The sequence below is a fragment of the Cynoglossus semilaevis genome, chromosome 5 (assembly GCF_000523025.1).
Source record: "Cynoglossus semilaevis isolate Cse_v1.0 chromosome 5, Cse_v1.0, whole genome shotgun sequence".
Lineage (NCBI taxonomy): Eukaryota > Metazoa > Chordata > Actinopteri > Pleuronectiformes > Cynoglossidae > Cynoglossus > Cynoglossus semilaevis.
Window position 1 is genome coordinate 3044627 of NC_024311.1, and position 17318 is coordinate 3061944.

The window sequence follows — 17318 nt, forward strand, 5'->3', positions numbered from 1 at the left end:
TGGTCTGAACAAGAAAAAAAGGGAAGATGAGATGAAATAGAATTTGACACCTCAACCTACTGAATTATATATATATATAACTTTAGTAAATAATACAACATAATTATATTTCTATATCTTACATTGAGCAATTTGGTCTGAACAAGAAAAAAAGGGAAGAAAAAAGAACAAAAAATGTTACATTTTGTGCAATTATCAATCTCACTACACTCTCATCGCCTAGTTTACCTTTTGTCCAGGTGGTAGCCCGGGATCACACACTGCCAAAGACAGCATTTTGACCAGAAGATCCTGGACTTGGCCCATGCTGTCACCAACATTAAGCAGACCCTCCTGTAGCATGCCCAGCGTTGGCACATCTGTACTCAAATCCAGTCCAAGAACTTTCCCAAAGCCTCGCAGGAACTGCATTAGCATAAGGCAGTCTGACACGGCACATCCTGGCAAGATGAGGCCGGGAATCCGAGAGAACTCAGGAAGAGGCTGGATGATGAAGATAAAATAAATGGTGGTGAAAACTGAGTGAAGCCGTTTTTCAGTGAAGCTCAATGTCCGTCATTTTCATCCTGCTGTACATTCGCTGACTATTATGAAGATGAACAGTCCAATTTATGGAGTGATGACGTTCTTAAATTATGCACTTCTACTTTTTAACCACTTGGGGGCGTCACATCTCCACGCCATAAATATGTTGGGCACATTTGGTTTTATGAGCAATGTAAAAAATAAATAAAAAAAAAGACAACAAATACGAACATTATTACAGCTGTACTTTGAAGAAAGTTGCATAAAACAATTGTTTATCCACAATTCTAAATAATTGTGATAAATTAAGATTTCTTTTTTTCTTAGAAATACTCAAATGAGAAAGGCATATACAACGTTTCCCCAACAACACCATCCATATGAGTTAGGCTTTACCTTATGATCAGAGAGACACATGTCTTCATTTGGCTTCTTTAGCTCCCTGGCTATCTCCAGCTCCAGCCTCCGCTGCTCCAGTTTACGCTCTTTGTTCAGGCGCTTCTCATCCCTTTTCTCCTGCCGCAAGCGCTCACGCTCCTGGAGAGTTCAGAATCCATTCATTTAACAGAAGTATTTGTGCATGTGTGTGTGTGCGTGTATGTGTGTGTCTGTAAATAGACAAGAGGGTTTACTTGACTTTACTGGGCAGCATTAGAATTCAGCCTAATGCTGCTGAAAAGAAAAGTGCTTGAGGGCCAGAATCTTTTAACTGGTGGAGTGCATTGAAAAAAAAAATGAAATGAAAGAATGCAAAAGACAGAGAGAAGGGAGAGGGGGAGAGAGAGGGAGAGAAAGAGCAAGAGAGGGAGGGTAGGGTAGGGGGTCTGTCCATAGTAAAGGATAGAGGCACTTCAGTGGATTGTGTGTGTGTGTGTGTGTTTTAGCACTTATTTGTGTTCATATGAACTACCTCTGCTTTCTTGCGGGCCTCAACCGCCTTCATCAGCATTACATGTTGCCTCCTCCTCTCCCTCTCCTATGGTAGCAAACAGACACAGGCACTTTAACATGCACATTTACGCACATACTGTACTTATGGACAACTAAACATACTAGTGATTTATGTCACCATTTACAACATCGGCATACGTCATCAACACAGGTTTCACAAATACAGACTTTCACATGTATGGTGGGAGCGTAAGTTAAAAGTACAGTTATACAATGACAACCAAAAAAGCAACACAAAGATGCGATACAAAGTAGATGTGATGACAGGCTCAGAGAGAGAAGCAGCTGGAATCGATGACCGTGCCTCTGGACTAATGCCGGCACAAGGAAAGCAATAGAATGCTGGTTGCTCGAATAAGTTACAATTAAAATACAATCTCCACATCCAGAAACATGGTTGCACATTAGAATGTTGCAATAAAAAGACGTTTTTGGGGTCACTTGAACCTGTCATTAGGTTTGTGCTGACATTATGTTTCTGTTTGACCTGAACAAATGTACAAATAAATGGCTTCAACAGACCCCACAAAGTTGAGATAGAGGCAACAGGGAACATTTTGGTAAGGCTGAGTGTTGACGTTCCGATTACTCCTCTGTTATTTTTAGGAAGACTCAACATCACGCTACATGTTCATATTCCAGTCCAGAGCTTTTTTTTTTTACGAAACGAGTTGAAAGGTCATCCTACTTGATGGTTGTGGGTTCATCAGTAGCCATGACACGAAGAATCTACTTATATGTAAGGGTGGCATTTATGTAGAGCTTTTACAGACATTTTGAGTCAATATACTCTTTGTCTTCCCATGCACCACATACAGTAAATGTAACTTGGATAATGCCAGGCTTTTTTTGGTATTATAAAAATATAAAATTCAGCGTCATAGACCCAGTGAGTGACCACATGGTCTAATGGTTTGTGTCCCTTTGTTGACGTCCGTTCTTTAATTTCCAGAATGAACCTCCCAAGGACTTAATAGAGATTTATCTACCTGGACATTGTCTGTCCATAACTGTCCTGCCTGCAGTCCAGATTAGTCTGTAATTGAAAATTGCCACATCACAATGAGCACATTGTGAGGTCAAGTTGTTTGAGCAGCTAAATATCCTACTTTGAAAACTGCAAAGTTCGTGATATTTACTTTGTTAATAACAAAAACTATTTTTATTAATGTAATAAAAAAGTGTTAATATCCTAGGGATTTCTTTCTAGACAATTCAATGCATAAAGAATAATAATAATAATTTTGCCAAACGTATTGTTGCTCTTTAACCCTGATAAATAAACAATCAAATGCAAATTGTGACACGAAGTCTCTGCATTTTGATTTTGAATATTGTAATGTTTCTGTAAAATAAAAGTGTAACTTTCATTGCCGCAAGCTGAAAATTATCTAGGACATAATTTCAGAGATATTTAGCGAGTGGGTGAGAGAAGGGAAATGGGTTGTTAAGTAGTGCTACAAACAGAGCAGTTTCACTTCACTGGTTTTAGCAGCTTACGTTGAGAGCAAAGACTTTTGTGTTCCTGTCTTTAGTGTGTGATACACTCTCTCCTGCAAAGGGCAGAGGAAACACCAGTGACTATCCTTTCATTTGATCTCTTTAAGTTCCTGCTTCTCCATATCAGGCTGTCTTTTCTTCTGTGATCTCGCAGAAAACCATACTTGGCACCGTAAGGATTTCTCAAGGACATTTTCAGCACACCCTGACTAAAATGGATGTTTGTGTGCATCACTTTGTCACTGTGATAAACAAAACAGGCAGGATGCCAGCCACTCTGCTGCAGTATTTTTAGGGTCTCGCTTTTTTTTTTTCCCCGGTTTCTCCTTAAAACGTAAGGGAACGACAAGTTCAGTGGGGCCATGAAGCCTGTCTCGTTCAGCCTTTTCTAACTTTACCAGTCATCACAGCCAATCAATGTGCTGAAGGTTAACGTGATAATAGATCAATTGAAAGAATGACTTGCACATGACAACGTAAAATACACAATTTTCTAGCGTCTCAGGTTTCTCTCCGAGAACCCTTTAACTCTTCCAATGGGTGGATGTGTGAAAAAAAAAAGGCAGACCTTTAGATTCAGCTGCAACTGTGTATGAGTGAAAGGGGCTACAAGCAAGACAGCCAGGCCAAAATAAATGCTACACAGAACCATTTTTGTCCCTATGGTGGAAATGATCATATTTTGGTTCAACAGCAGGAGTTTATATTTTCAATCTACTCTCACCAAACCTGAGTTGAGCGAGTGTGGGTTCATTCTTTCGAAAAAAAAAAGAAAAAAAAAAGGGCCTCCACCATACAGACAAAATAATTCTCAGTAGTAATTTTCATTCTTTGTGCAGAGAATACAGGAACGGTGAATGACAGAGAGGCTGGGAGGTGGTTGGTTAAGGTCCAGCACTGTGTGGACTAAAGAACAGATGCACAGACGAAAAGACACAAGCCCAATGTCTGGGCCGGAAAAAAAAAAAAATCGTCAAGCACTCATGGGCAACACAGGCTTATGCCAGATCAACACAGAGACAATGTACAGTGTGTGATGGATGGAAACTCCTCAAGTGCACTTTGAGACAGTGAGTGAGGACTGGCCAGCAGTCTTTGCAATGCATTTGGAGTAAAATAGGGGTGTGTGTGTGTAGAGGGACGGGGGAGGGGATAGAAGCTGCTTGGCCACCGTGACAGGGTCAGTTGTCCCTCAGGACGAGCAGATGGAGGCAGCATACTGACTCTTTTTTTTTTTTTCTTTTGTTGGTTTTTGCTGGAAAGCCATGCAGAAGAATGTAGTATGACAGCAGCCAGTGCTACACTTAATGCATTGCTATGACAACCATAACACAACCAGTTACACGATGCAGGTGTTAGATGTACAAAAATAAACATACCCATACCATATCTAGTCTATGCCTCTCCAACTCCTGGCAGAGAGAGTTGGCAAAATATTAAGGAACAGAAATGATATCCAAAAAACCAATAAGCATGGAGTGAAATTCTCAAGACTTTAAATTCAACAGATGCTTGGAAATATTAAAAACACTTCTATAAACTCACACACACACACCTGGATTAAAATGCACATGATCAAATTTCATTCACTCTAAAACAGTCACACACGCACCAGGACTAAAATGTTTTTAAAAAAGTTTGAAATAGCAGCTTTGTTGAACATTAGGGTATTATACAGAGAAATCATTGTGAATGAGTACCTGGTGTTTGAGAATCTCTGCCTGCTGCCGCCTCAGTTCTTTCTCCTTGAAGGGAAAAGGGAGATGACAGTGGAAAAATCAATAGGTGTCCATGTTATAGCGCCAAGACCAGTTGAATCATTACAGACTGATGGCATTTCTGGATCATTCAAACAACCAGCTACATTTGAAGATCTGCAACAGAGGCACAGCACAATTATTGTAGTGCAGTGCCTCATGTATGCAGTACAATTGTCTGTCCTCCCATACACATCTGGGCAGCAGAAAATGAAACTCATTGACGTTTTGCATTCCTCGGGAGAAACATCCACAAGATATCACGTCAAATCATGACATTGAAGGACAATTTATTTTTCTTGCTCAAAATATCATTACAAATGAAGTGCAACACAGACCACTTCTTTCACTACTGTGCAATGTAGGCACTATGGCAATGTTGACGTTAATCTTAGTCCGAAAAGGGTCGTACAGACAGAAGCAACTGAGTAAACAGGGGTTTGTGAGTGCTTGTATTTGCATGTATTTTCTATTATTATTATTAATTATTTAATGACGTGGAACAAGAGCCATATGCATTTAAACCCACAAATGTCCCTAATATTTGTCATATCTTTGCTGCAATTGTGCATACATAAGATAAGAAAACCACCTGGCCTAGACCAGTTTTTAAAATAGTGCCTCAAACGAGTGATTGATTGCAAAAATGACTGTACCTTTATTCGCTTTTCAGCTTCTATGATTTTGGCATTGGCAGCTTCTTCCTTCTTTTTGCGTTTCGCCTGTGAATATTGATTCGGGTCAGGAATCAGAAAAGACAATTACAAACACACGTCAGTCAGCCAGGGAGGACAGTTTCAGCGTGAACTGACTGACCGCAGTCTGTGCAGAGACTTCATGTCCCTGATTGTCAGTCAAATTTGTAGAACACAACAAATGAATATTGTATCTCTTTAACAAGTAATTGTAAAAAACGGCCAGGCCCGCTGTTAAGAGTGACTTGCCAACCGTGTCGAGTCCAAATTGATTTATTCGTGCCCCCTAAAACACTTTGAAGCGCTTACACTTTAATTCTCCGCGTGTTTGTGTGTGGATGCGTCTGCATCCTCGCGCGTGTGAGCGTGTGTGTGCGCACCTTTTTCTGCCTCGACCCATTTATGCTAAACTGTTACCGTTGTCTGATTAAAAAGAGACTTTTCAGTCCAATTTAAATAAGGTCTGAAGAGGCAGCAACAGCCATTTTAATATTCAACAGCCGTCAAACCAAGACCAATTTAGCATTAGTTCCATGTGGAATTATGCCTAAGAAGACGTTGCTCCCTCCAATGCGTGCTGCTGTTCAGTAATGAGCTTTAGGAAGATTAAAACACTATAGACAGAAGGAGTGAGTGTAGCTATCCAGGAATGTTCTGCTTAATCAGTGGTGCTGCTGGATCAGATTCTTTACCTCCAGAATTTGCTGCGCCCTGAGTTCTTTCTCCATCCGAATCTGCTGAATACGCTTGATCTTTTCCTGTAACAAAAAAAGAAGAAGAATAAAAAAAAAAACCATAATCTCTCAATATTTTAAACACAGGAAAACATCTTTAGATAAAAATCGTCTTTCTAACCACTCTCTTTCTATTGGGTTGGACAGAAAAAAAACAAAAAAAACAACAATAGGTTTAGCAGTAGAGGTAATAATGGTAATTGAAAAGCGAGCTTTAAAGCAGCACAAAACAACCATTCAGCATTTCCTGCGGCGGAGACAGAGGCGGTGTGAGTCAGGACACTGAGATAAGGAGAGAGGCAAGAAAAAACATTTGTCAGCACAGGCATTAAGAAGACCCACCTGCTGCTTGAGAATCTTGATCTGCTCCTTCTGCTTCCTCCTCTCCTCTGCCGCCATGATTGCTGCAACAGTCAGAGACGGTGTTATTTTAGAGTCAACAGAAACGACCGACAAACAAAGTTTCATTTTTTCAGCCGTCTGCAGAGAACTGGATTTTAGACCCTGCCCTGATCCTGACTCTCATGACTGGAGGATTTAATTCACCTCCACAGAGCTGATCAATAACATGGCATTTTTAGACCATCCAGAGAGCAGCGATACACACCGGGGGCTCTAGCTCTACAAGTGACACCGGAAACCTTTACACACACACACAATATAAATAGTGAATATGCAATGTTGAGAGCACTTACTAAGCATCCAGTTTATTTGTATATAAGCATTATATAAGCATGCATTTCACAATATGATACAGCAGGCTTGTTCTAGCTGGGAGTTTAGCTAATCCCACGGGGCTGTCATTGAAATGTTTCATCTTGCTAAGCTGTGTGAACAAATTCAAAACAGGTTTTGGAAAGACCCGTAACGCAGCAAACGCAACACTCACGCAACACTGTTCAAACCAAATACATTCATAGATGTAAATGTAGTCGAGAAAGTGTTGAACGTCAAAAGTGTAAAAGACCAAACAAGACCACGGTGCTCGCGTCTGTACACAGGCCTCGGGTCAGATCTTACCTTGTTGTTTACGAGCTTCTTTGGCTGCACGTGCCAGTGCCTGTTTCTCCAGCTTCCGCATGAGTTTCATCTGGGCAGCCTGTCGAGCTATTTCTGTGTCGAAAAAAAAAAAGGCCCAGAAGTTACAAACAGTCAGGAGAAAATATGATTTTGTTGTGATTGATGTGTGATGTCGACGTGTATTTAATGTGAGGCTAAGCAAATAACACACAGGTGTTGAAGAAAGAAATGCACAGTGACGTACAGGTGTGCGTAACTGACTTCTATTGTTTGCGTCACTGTGTGTTGTAGTTCCTCTTTCTCTAAAGGGCTATTTCTGAATGGTATGACCCCAAACTCCAGCTGGGTGAGTGTCTTTGAGCGAATCAGGTGTTAAAAGATTTGACATTACTAATTTGAAATTGTGTTTCTATATAGTATGTCACTGAACTGTGATCATCGCTGCTGAATTGACAGGTACTACACAGAGGTGAAGTGTATAACGGTGTTGCTTTTTTTTTTTTTTCTTTTTCTCCGCTCACCTTGAGCCTCTAGCTTACGCAGCAGTTTGACCTCACTTGCACTGGGGCCCTCGGCCAAAAGCGGATTGGCAACGTTAGGCGGTCGTCCCTTCCTGCGTCGTGAACCATTGGCACCGTCGCCTGATTGGTGGCGCTCCGAGTTTGGGGGGCGACCCCTGCGGCCTTCCATGGCCAGAATACGAGGAATGACTTCCTCTTCCTTCAAAAGGCTCCAATGTAAACCCTAGGATGTCAGAGAGGAGGGGGAGGGGAGGAGAGCAGAGATGGGGAGTTCAAGGGAAGTGTGGTCAGCTGTGAGTAAAAGTCACAAAAATCACCTGGACTACAACAAGGTTCATACAACTTCAACTCAAGTTAGATCTGTCTAAAAAAGAGAAATACATAGGTGTATGTTCTATTATGTCTCATAAACAATATTATTATTACTGTGTGTATTATTTGTATGTGTTACTGTATTATTATTGCATTACTATTTTTTGATCATCTTCTTTCTTGCCCTTCATAACGACAATCAACTACCTGTCATGTTAACAACCATAAAGGTTTAATTTTATGTTTAATGTTTAATTGGATTCTAAACATAGTCACCTGTGGAAGTAATGACAGCTGATTATGACATTTTTTTACATCCATGCACAGTGAGAGATCTATAAACAACAACTACTGAGGTCTGTGTTCTACTCCTGTCCAGGCCCTAACAGTGACTGCAGTTTTAAACTTTCCCTGCTAATAGATGAAAAGATGAAAAACAGAGTTTAGGGAGCTACAGAGAGAGAGAGAGAGAGAAAGTAGGAGAGAGAGAGAGATGAAAGGCAGTCACCTGGGGTCCTTCTCTGGCTTCATAGAAGTCACCAACCCTTATCTTTGCACTGAAGCTAAAATTATCACGCGTGAGGCCACTTATTCCATTTCTGGATAGATACTACAGAAGAGAAAATAATAATGGCGTTGGTTTAGGCAAGAAATAAAAACTGTGAAAAATAGTGACATTGAAAAGCAAGTAGGAAGAACCAGACTGGAGGAAGTCTAAGGTTACGGTGTGCATTTGTGCAGAGCTACTAATCATTATAAAAGCTGAGGGACAAAAAAGAGCAGGCGCTCTCAGGAGAGAATAACGGTTCTGACCTTGGGGTGCACAATTTAGGCCCTTTCTTATTTATCAGCGGCGTTGCTGGAGGTTTTACTGCCCACTGACCCACTGAAGGGGGAGTGAGTGTTACTGATTATTCTCTTTTTCTCTTTTCACACAACCACTCCAAAGCAGCTTCGAAAGTCAGAAAGCTGTAATGTTTCAGTATCAAATAGTGATGATTACACATAACAATGTACTGCGTAAACGGGGCCAAGGCTGTGCAACCCAAAACTTATTTGTGAGGGAGAGGGGGTAGAAAATAAAAGTGGCACAAAATAATTATTTTGCAATATTGAAAGCAAGGCAGGAGGCTAGGTGAAGTGCATCAGGGGGGGGAAAAAAAGGGAAGAATCAGGAAGAATTTCTGATACCAAAGCACTTGTTTAAGCAATACCAGAGCAGCGTTGCATTTTCGGTTAGTCGTCATAAACCCTGAACCGCACAAACCACCCCTGTTTCCCCCACTAGTTATCACAAGCTCGTCTGCTCATCTGTCTGCCTCAAAACATTTGCTTCGGTATCATGGACAGAGATTCAACTGCAGCGCTGCGGCCACAGTACCTTCATTACATCTGGGTATTGCCTTAGTTTCTTGCCACATGGGGCATAGTAGGCTACTTCGCCCTGCGGTCGTCCTGCTAGTGATTTGATTCTTGTTTCTCTGCGCCACCTGAATATTTGGACAGAGGGGAATAAACAACACACAGAGACAGGACAAGTAATCAGACAAAAAAAAAAAAACAGCCCGGATCTTACAAACCCTATTTCAAGAATATATGGCACACGTGATCCAAACTAGGATCTGTAATTTCAAACACATTTTACCTCTTATTTATTAGGCATCTTTTTCTTTTATTATTTAAAAAATCTAAATTCTGTAATGGATCCAAACTAGGATCTGTAATTTCAAAGACATTTGACCTCTTATTTATTAGGCATCTATTTTTATTATTTAAATAATCTAAATTCTGTAATAACATAACCTCTATGGAAAAGTGCATTTTACCTATGTGTGACCATAAGGAGGAATAAAACATCAACACAGTTTGAAGTGAATTCTTTAGAGGAGCTCCTTCTTTCTGCTTCCTTTACTTACCCCAGCTCCAGAGGTATCATCAACTCCTTCTCATCCATCACCCTCTTCCTCTTGCCTAAGCCTGTGGAGAGACAGACTTTAACCATTACTTTGACAGAACTACCTGTGAGTGGGAGCCTCGTGCTCGCACATTCACAGCCGCAGCAGTCACATCTCATTTTAGAAGCTTTAAAGCAGGGAGGTGTACAGCAGTGATCATCCAGTAGTAGTTAAAAATAACATACACATAGCAGGCGCATTGGCTTTTTAAGTGGCATTTAACGGTGTGACAGTGATCCAAACAGGTTATACAGGAATATATTCATTTGTGCCGCCATGTTGAAATCATTAAACTAAAACGCGAAAGCGGGTCAGTGCCAACACACGGGTGAAATTACATCACGTAGTATTGTCTGATCAACTTAAGACCTGAGAGACAACGAAAATGCCTACAGTGTAGGAATAACACCTGGGTCTTCACGGAGCAATTCCTGAAACCTACTGATATTTTTAATAGTTCTACGCAGTATGAAGGCACACACTAATCTCATCACTGTGCCAAACAAGCTGTCAGCGCTCCCCGGGCATGCCCACACAAGACCTTAGAGCTCCTGTTAGTCCACATCAACACACAGCCTACTTCCTGCATCCCTGAAGGCTACAACCTCTTTTTATTATTGTCTGGTTCTATCTGATAATCAAATCTCCGAACCGTATGCTACGTCTCTCCCCGACATGTTCAACACGAGCTCCTTTAACCCGCTTCTCTTAATTTTTTTGTCCTGCAGGAGGATTTGTTCACATTACCTAACGGAGAGGCAAGGCTGTAGGAAGATGAGCCCGGAGAGCTGTGATAGGCCAAGGCACTGGAGCTGGTGACAATGGCGGGGGTCTTGATGACCTGCAGGTTGAGAGGGGAGCAGCTGGTGGAGGTGTGATTTGTTGAGGTGTTCAGTAGTTCTGGGCCTTTGGTTAGCCTGTAGGGAGTCATCTCCTTTTTAGATGATCCAGATGGCAGCAGCTTTAACTCCTTCACTTTCTTCCCAGAGACGTCGCTGTCTGAGTTGCTGTCGGACTCTGGAAGTATGTAACCAAAGAAAACCAATTGGGTTTTTTTTTAATGTTTTTTTTTGTTTTGGGGAGTTGTGATAGTCCAGGAAAAGTGCCACCTTAAATGCAGGGTCTTAATTACAAATATATATTTAATGTTCTTTGTGCAACTACATTAGTCTCTAAAAACAAGAAAAATCTACAACTGGAACCAATTTTTAACAAGCCACATGAGGCTCGTCTGCACTACAGACGAATCATGAAAGTTAATGTGATCAATGTACAAACCTGACAAACTGTCGTCTGAGTCATCTTCATCCGCTTCCTCTTCTTCCTCCTCAAGGTCATCATCCTCATCGTCGTCCTCATCGTCATCTCCAGAGTCGTCAGATTCCTTATTGGCAGGGAGGCCAGCTGTGGGTTTACACGTCCCCGGAATTCCCACCCCGGAAATTCCCACTCCGGGGATACTAACTCCAGGAATCCCAATTCCGGACTCTCCTCCACGAAACAAATCTACTAGGGATTGTACAAGGTGGTTCTGAGAGAAGCCCTTCCACGCCGCTAAAGGGTCAGTTTGTCCCGGTCCCTGTCCCTGTCCTTGTCCTTGCCCTTGTCTCAGCCCTGGTGTCTGCCCCTTACCCTTTGGGCACTTGTTCTTTCTAGATCCATGACCTGTGGCATGGGGTGAGGTAGTGGAGGGCTGGGAGGGAGGTCCAGCCGGGGTGGTTGTTTGGGTCCTGCCCACCCCTGTACTCAGATTGACAGGCATTGACCCGGATTCAGATTCGCACTGAGGGGACTTGCCTTGAGATGCTTGAGAGTCTTTGCGAGGTTTGCTGATGAGAGCCAAAGGTGCGTCCTGAGTGGTGCTTTGGATGACTCCGTTAGGATGGTGGGGTTCAGGAAGCCCCAGCAGAGCACTGGAGAGGAAGAGGTTGGAGTGATTGTTCTGGGGTGGAGGAGGAGGTGCAGGTGCGGGCGGCAATGGCGATGAAGACAGAGACTTCCTCTTGGGAGACTTGTTTGGCCCCTGCTGCTGCTTCTTTAGCTCAGCTGGGAATGTCTGCCCTTGGGACATGAGAGTCTGGGAATAGAGTAGGGACAGAGGAAAAAGAACAAGGACAGAGAAGGGAATCAGAGGGAGGGAGAGAGAAACCCAGAATGAGAGGGACAAAGAAAGGTTAGAACAAAAATTGAGAAAAGAAACGGGACAAAGTGAAGTTGCTTCAGCTGTCAGTTTGCATCAGTAGTGATTGTTTGAGCAGGTGACAAATGTACAATAAAGAACACTGGTACAGTTAACTGTGTCTAAGCCTCTTTTGGGGACACAAAAAGAACACAGATGCAACAACCACAGCCTTTGTGTATCCCGAAAAATCTATCGCAAGAAAAACGAAATCTCTCTCCAAAATTATAACTATCTGTGCGAATACACGAGGAGACGCGTCGTCCGATATCATCACGTAGACAGAACGTTTCACTTTTTATTCCACCGCTGACAAGTTGCTTCAGTCTGTGTTTAAGCAGAACCAGGTTAGACTTTAATGTTTCACTTTCAACTGGATGTGATACGAAGTGAAACAAATCAATTTCACAGACCATGAAATACAGTAACGGTGTTGAAACCACAAGGGGAATTCAGCTTGTTGCAAACATAGCTACACTGGTAAAGAAGAAGAAAAAGTTCAAATGATTTCTGAGAGAATAAGCAGATCTCACTGGGTTTGGCTTGTTGAATACTGTGCTATCATTCACATTTCATCCGCAGATATGGAATTTGAAAGTCAAAACACACAAAACCAAATGCCAGTTGTTAAAGCATTAGACTTTCCACAGCGCATTCATGAAACAACTGTGTGGGTTTGCAGACTGTGTGACTACAGAGGAAGAGAAATTAAATGTTTCATCATATCAAACTTTGCATCAGCCGAAGAAAGAACATACTCCAGTACTCCAAAGTTTCGCTACATATTGTGTAACTGTTTGACATGAACGTTGATAGCTGTTGCACCCACTGGTACTTTCTACTACCACAGCCAACTGTTAACAAAACAGGCTGAAGCTCAGAGTTGATTATTGTGTGACTAACATGAATTTTTATGAATTGGAAATATTTTTGATAAATATTTGAAAAGCTCATGTTTTTTTTTCGCTCTTTTAGGACAACAAAAAATGAATGTGATTTGTTGGAGAATTTGCTCTTTTTTGCTAAGTAAAAATAAAAATGAATGTGATTTGTTGGAGAATTGTAGAATGTGATATCATTCCAATGTTTTAGAGGACGAGTTTTTTGCTCTTTTTTGCAAAGTAAAAACGGTTGATTAACTTTGAAAATATTAATAATAAAAGCTCATTATATTTTATTTTGGTTGAGAGTGAAGTGAAAAAAAAAAGAAGGTGGGAGTGAACAATCAATAATCAATACTCTGTGTGGATGTATCCATTTACATTTTTGTAATAATTGAACATTACGCAGGTGTCAATTGGGCCAAATGTGGAGCGGAATCAGACCATCTGCGTCAGTCGGTCAGTTCTGTGACTCCTGATTGGTAGTTGCAATTGATTGGTTGGTTCAGTTACATTTAAGTTAAAAGTCCATGGACTCCAACTGCAGGTTTAAGTGCTCACTCAGCAACCAGGGGGACATTCCTTACCTGAAATTTGTTTAAAAAAAAATTGTATAAAAAAGACTTTTTATTTTGCTCACACAGCTTGTTGCTGCACAGGGAGCTGAGTGTCGTTTGCGTAAATGTGATTATAAAACGGCATTATTTCACCGCTGTTTTCAAGTGAACTCACCTGTTTCAGTCTGAACTCATTGATCTGCGCCAGCGAAGCTTCCAGCAGTTTCCTTTTGCTGGGCTTGCCAGTGCCAGTGAGCGCGTGCCGAGGAGGTTTCAGTGACTTCTGGGAGCTTGTTACAGGTGAGGTCAAACCAAAAGGTTTCGGGGAGGTAGAAAGCGGGTGAGTGGAGTGGGGGGGAGAAGGGACTGAGAGAGGCTTCGGCGAGGAGCAGAGGGAGAGGGGGAGGTGTTGTGGGGAGGAGGAGGGCAGCAGTTTGTGATGTTTGGGGGAGACAGTAGTAGAGAGTGTCTTTGGAGATGTGGTGAGGGGTATGGGTGAGGAGGAAGGCGATGTCTCCCTGCGGGGCTGAGTGAGAAGCGGCAGGGGCTTTGAGTTGGCAGCCAGGCCAGTGGACTGGATCACACTGAAGTGTTGCTGTGATGTGTCTGTCCGAGAGCGGGAGCTCTGCAGAGCCGCTGGAGATGTTTGGGACAAGGCAGGGGGGGAGACGCAGCGGGGTAAAGGGACCAGGGTGGGGGGGTTGGAGGAGACCTTCGGGGTGTGTGTGTTTTTCTTTTCCTGTGTTTTCCCACACAGTGGTCTGTCATTTTTTGCATTTCCAGTGCTGGGTATCAAAACCTAGGAAGAAAAAAAAAAAAACATCTGTTAAACAACAAAAGGGAGATCGTTTTAGTTTCATGATGTCAGATTTATATATTGAATCAATCTTAACCTTTGTTTTCTTCTTTGTCTGCTTCTCGCTGTCCGACAGTTCACTCTGCTTGTCTTCATCTTCATCGTCCTCGTCATCGTCATCATCCTCGTCATCATCTTCTGCAAGGTCTTCTAGATCACTGCTGAGGGACTCGTCACTGGAGCTGTCTGATGAGGAGCCTGATTCACTGATGCTCGCCACAGACGTTTCAGCTCCTTTTTTCCGTGACTTCTGAGTTTAAAAAAAAAAAACAGAATAAGCTACAAACATACATCCTATTTATACTTCAGTATTTCTGTTAGAAAAATCAGATGTACGCGATCTCAAGGCTGACCTTCTCTTTAGGTTTCGTCTGTGGCTCTGCTGGATTGCTCTGAGGACTGCTACGATGACTATTGGGAGGAATAGAATTTTTGGTTGGCTTGGAGGATACCTGGACAGGAGCTGGACTTGCAGAGAAGCTTCCTGATTGTGTAGTGGTAGGACAGACCCCGCTGCCATTTACTGCTCCGTTTACACCTGGGAACACAAACAGAGCTGGTGGTAATGCCATGCTCTCGCTTTACTGGGAATGCTAACTTCACGCAAACAGAGCTGGTGGTAATGCCATGCTTCACATAACTTCACACTTCACGGAATGATATAACGTCTAAAACTGACTAGAGAACTTAAAAAAATAAAACATGAATTAATTAATGCATCTCATCAAAAACTGACTCTCTCGATTCGAAATGAAGTCAAAGTGAGTTGTTTATGTGCACATGCAGTACATGGATTACATATGTGCACAAACATAGGTATAAGGTAATGGAAATGAAATAATCAACCTCATGTTTTATATTGGCTTCATCCTAAACACTAGAGTGGAGGGAGATCGTTACCAGTTACAAAAAACAGCATTTTTTTTATAACCTGGTGTAGCAAAAAATGATGACTGGACCTTTAAAAATGATTGTTTTTGGAAAGCTTTCTATTCAGCTCATTCCAGAAGTGACCCAAAATAACAAATTAGCAGGAAGTAAGTAACTCTATTTTCATTTACTAAAAAGTATTTGTTTTTACTGCCAAGATCAAAATACTCCCCTCCACCCCCAAAGACGAGGGCTCTGTGCCTAATATCTGTACGTTTGGCAGAATTGATGCCATTTATAATGAAAATGAAGCAGTGTGGACTGAACGTAGGTCATCAAGGAATCCCTACCGGACAAACGGAAGTACTATGATCATAAAATTAGATTTAGATCCACATTTTCACATGGATCATGTAGCTGTGAGAATCAATGAGCATGTCTGTCGCACCTTTCGACGGACTGTTCTTCCCGGGCATTCTGATCTGAGCGGGAGTGGTGCTGTGGCTGGGCTGAATGTGCGGGGTGAAGAATGGAGGGAAGCCAATAAAAGACGGCAAGAAGGCAGCAGCTCCCCTTCCATGAGCTTCGGCAGCTCTCCACCACTCTGTTAGGGAAGGACGGGGGAGAAAGAGGGGAGGTGAGGAAGGGAGTCCACAATTAGCCAAATAATGCTTCAAATAATTTTTAAAAAATATATTAAAAAAGCAGAGCTCGGTTTTAATCATGATTAATTGTGCAATTTTATGCTATTCATTTTTAAAAAAATTAATTTATCCTGTTGCTTAAATATTACTGCCCTCCTTAACCGCACTGCCAAATGAATAAAAGTGCAATAACGTTTGGACATTTGCAAAGGCCGTTCAAAAATACTTTGCCTTTATTCAACAGCGGCACTGGGCATTTCAAATATTTCCTGTAAATCTTTTAAATAATGAATATATTCAAATATAACAACCTGGGCTACTCGACACTGGCAGGACATTAACGCTTTAGTTTGTTGGTTATAGACAAACGAGTTGATCCGGAGCCATGATCATAAAATTATAACAGGCACTTTCTGAGCATCAGCAAATACATATGTGTATTTTATTTAGGTAATACCTCAGCCTCAAAGTACTCCAGTCATAAAATAATATGCATATATCATCACCGCCAGCGAGCAATTCACTTGCAAAAATAATAACAATATTGAAATAAAAATACTTTTTTTTTTTTTTTACGTACCAGAAAGAGCTCCTAGCTGGGGGTGTGCAGCGAGAGCAGCTGACATGCCCAGTGTGCCCAGGCCTCCAAACTCAGGCCGGCCTGTTCCAGCAGAGTAGAGTGCTCCAAAGGCTGGGTGGTTGACCAGAGGGAAGGCACTTGACAATGCGGAGCCAATGAAGGGCTGCTCTCCCGCTGCTCCAAACATACGGCCTGAGACACATCCATTGACACGATCAGTCACTGTCAAGTCGTTATAAGAAATAACAGGCATATTATAGGGCCGGAGAAATAGTTTACTGGCTCAATTCTGACTAAAGACATGTCCAGAAATGTTGAAATGATGCTTGACTGGTAGGCCGTTTGTGAAAGTCCAATTCCAAACGAAAGTTCGGTTATTTCAATGGATCTGAAATACACACAGCTAAGCATTTATTTAGCAAAATGCGCTTGACTGGTAGGCCGTTTGTGAAAGTTCAATTCCAAACGAAAGTTCAGTTATTTCAATGGATCTGAAATACGAACAGCTAAGCATTTATTTAGCAAAATGTAATTTACTTATCTTCCCTCAATACATTGTTGACATTGTTATTTATTTAACCTAAAGTACAATATCTTCCAGTTGGTTCAGCAACCATTTTTTATATGCACTGATTTATACAATTCTTACGGCCTTTAAAGAAAGAAATCAACATGTTTTTTTCTCATCTTCCTGACACAGAATGAAAAGCAGGGTCGTCGCCTCCTAGTGGTTCAAACATTGACATCGCTATATAAAAGTGTGTACATTGAAACATTGACA

General features: G+C 41.7%; 1 protein-coding gene across 12 annotated transcripts in view; it reads right to left on the reverse strand.

Annotated features, from left to right (window-relative positions):
- Positions 1-187: 187 nt before the first annotated feature.
- LOC103378693 (bromodomain adjacent to zinc finger domain protein 2B-like) overlaps positions 188-17318 on the reverse strand; it is a 61394-nt gene continuing 44263 nt past the window's right edge. For 3 of the 12 annotated variants that reach the window (XM_025055889.1, XM_025055888.1, XM_025055890.1), the window contains 20 exons: positions 16538-16759; positions 15762-15917; positions 14797-14981; positions 14481-14693; positions 13763-14386; positions 11249-12047; positions 10718-10987; positions 9932-9992; positions 9397-9505; positions 8524-8625; positions 7704-7926; positions 7183-7275; positions 6505-6566; positions 6121-6186; positions 5390-5455; positions 4677-4721; positions 4356-4388; positions 1436-1501; positions 922-1062; positions 188-483 (listed from right to left, as the gene is read on the reverse strand). In XM_025055889.1, coding sequence (XP_024911657.1) covers positions 220-483; positions 922-1062; positions 1436-1501; positions 4356-4388; positions 4677-4721; positions 5390-5455; positions 6121-6186; positions 6505-6566; positions 7183-7275; positions 7704-7926; positions 8524-8625; positions 9397-9505; positions 9932-9992; positions 10718-10987; positions 11249-12047; positions 13763-14386; positions 14481-14693; positions 14797-14981; positions 15762-15917; positions 16538-16759 — 3800 coding nt within the window. In that variant the 3' untranslated portion in view covers positions 188-219. The remainder of the gene's footprint in view (positions 484-921; positions 1063-1435; positions 1502-4355; positions 4389-4676; positions 4722-5389; positions 5456-6120; positions 6187-6504; positions 6567-7182; positions 7276-7703; positions 7927-8523; positions 8626-9396; positions 9506-9931; positions 9993-10717; positions 10988-11248; positions 12048-13762; positions 14387-14480; positions 14694-14796; positions 14982-15761; positions 15918-16537; positions 16760-17318) is intronic. The other 9 variants (XM_025055891.1, XM_025055892.1, XM_017032355.2 and 6 more) reach the window with 9 other exon arrangements.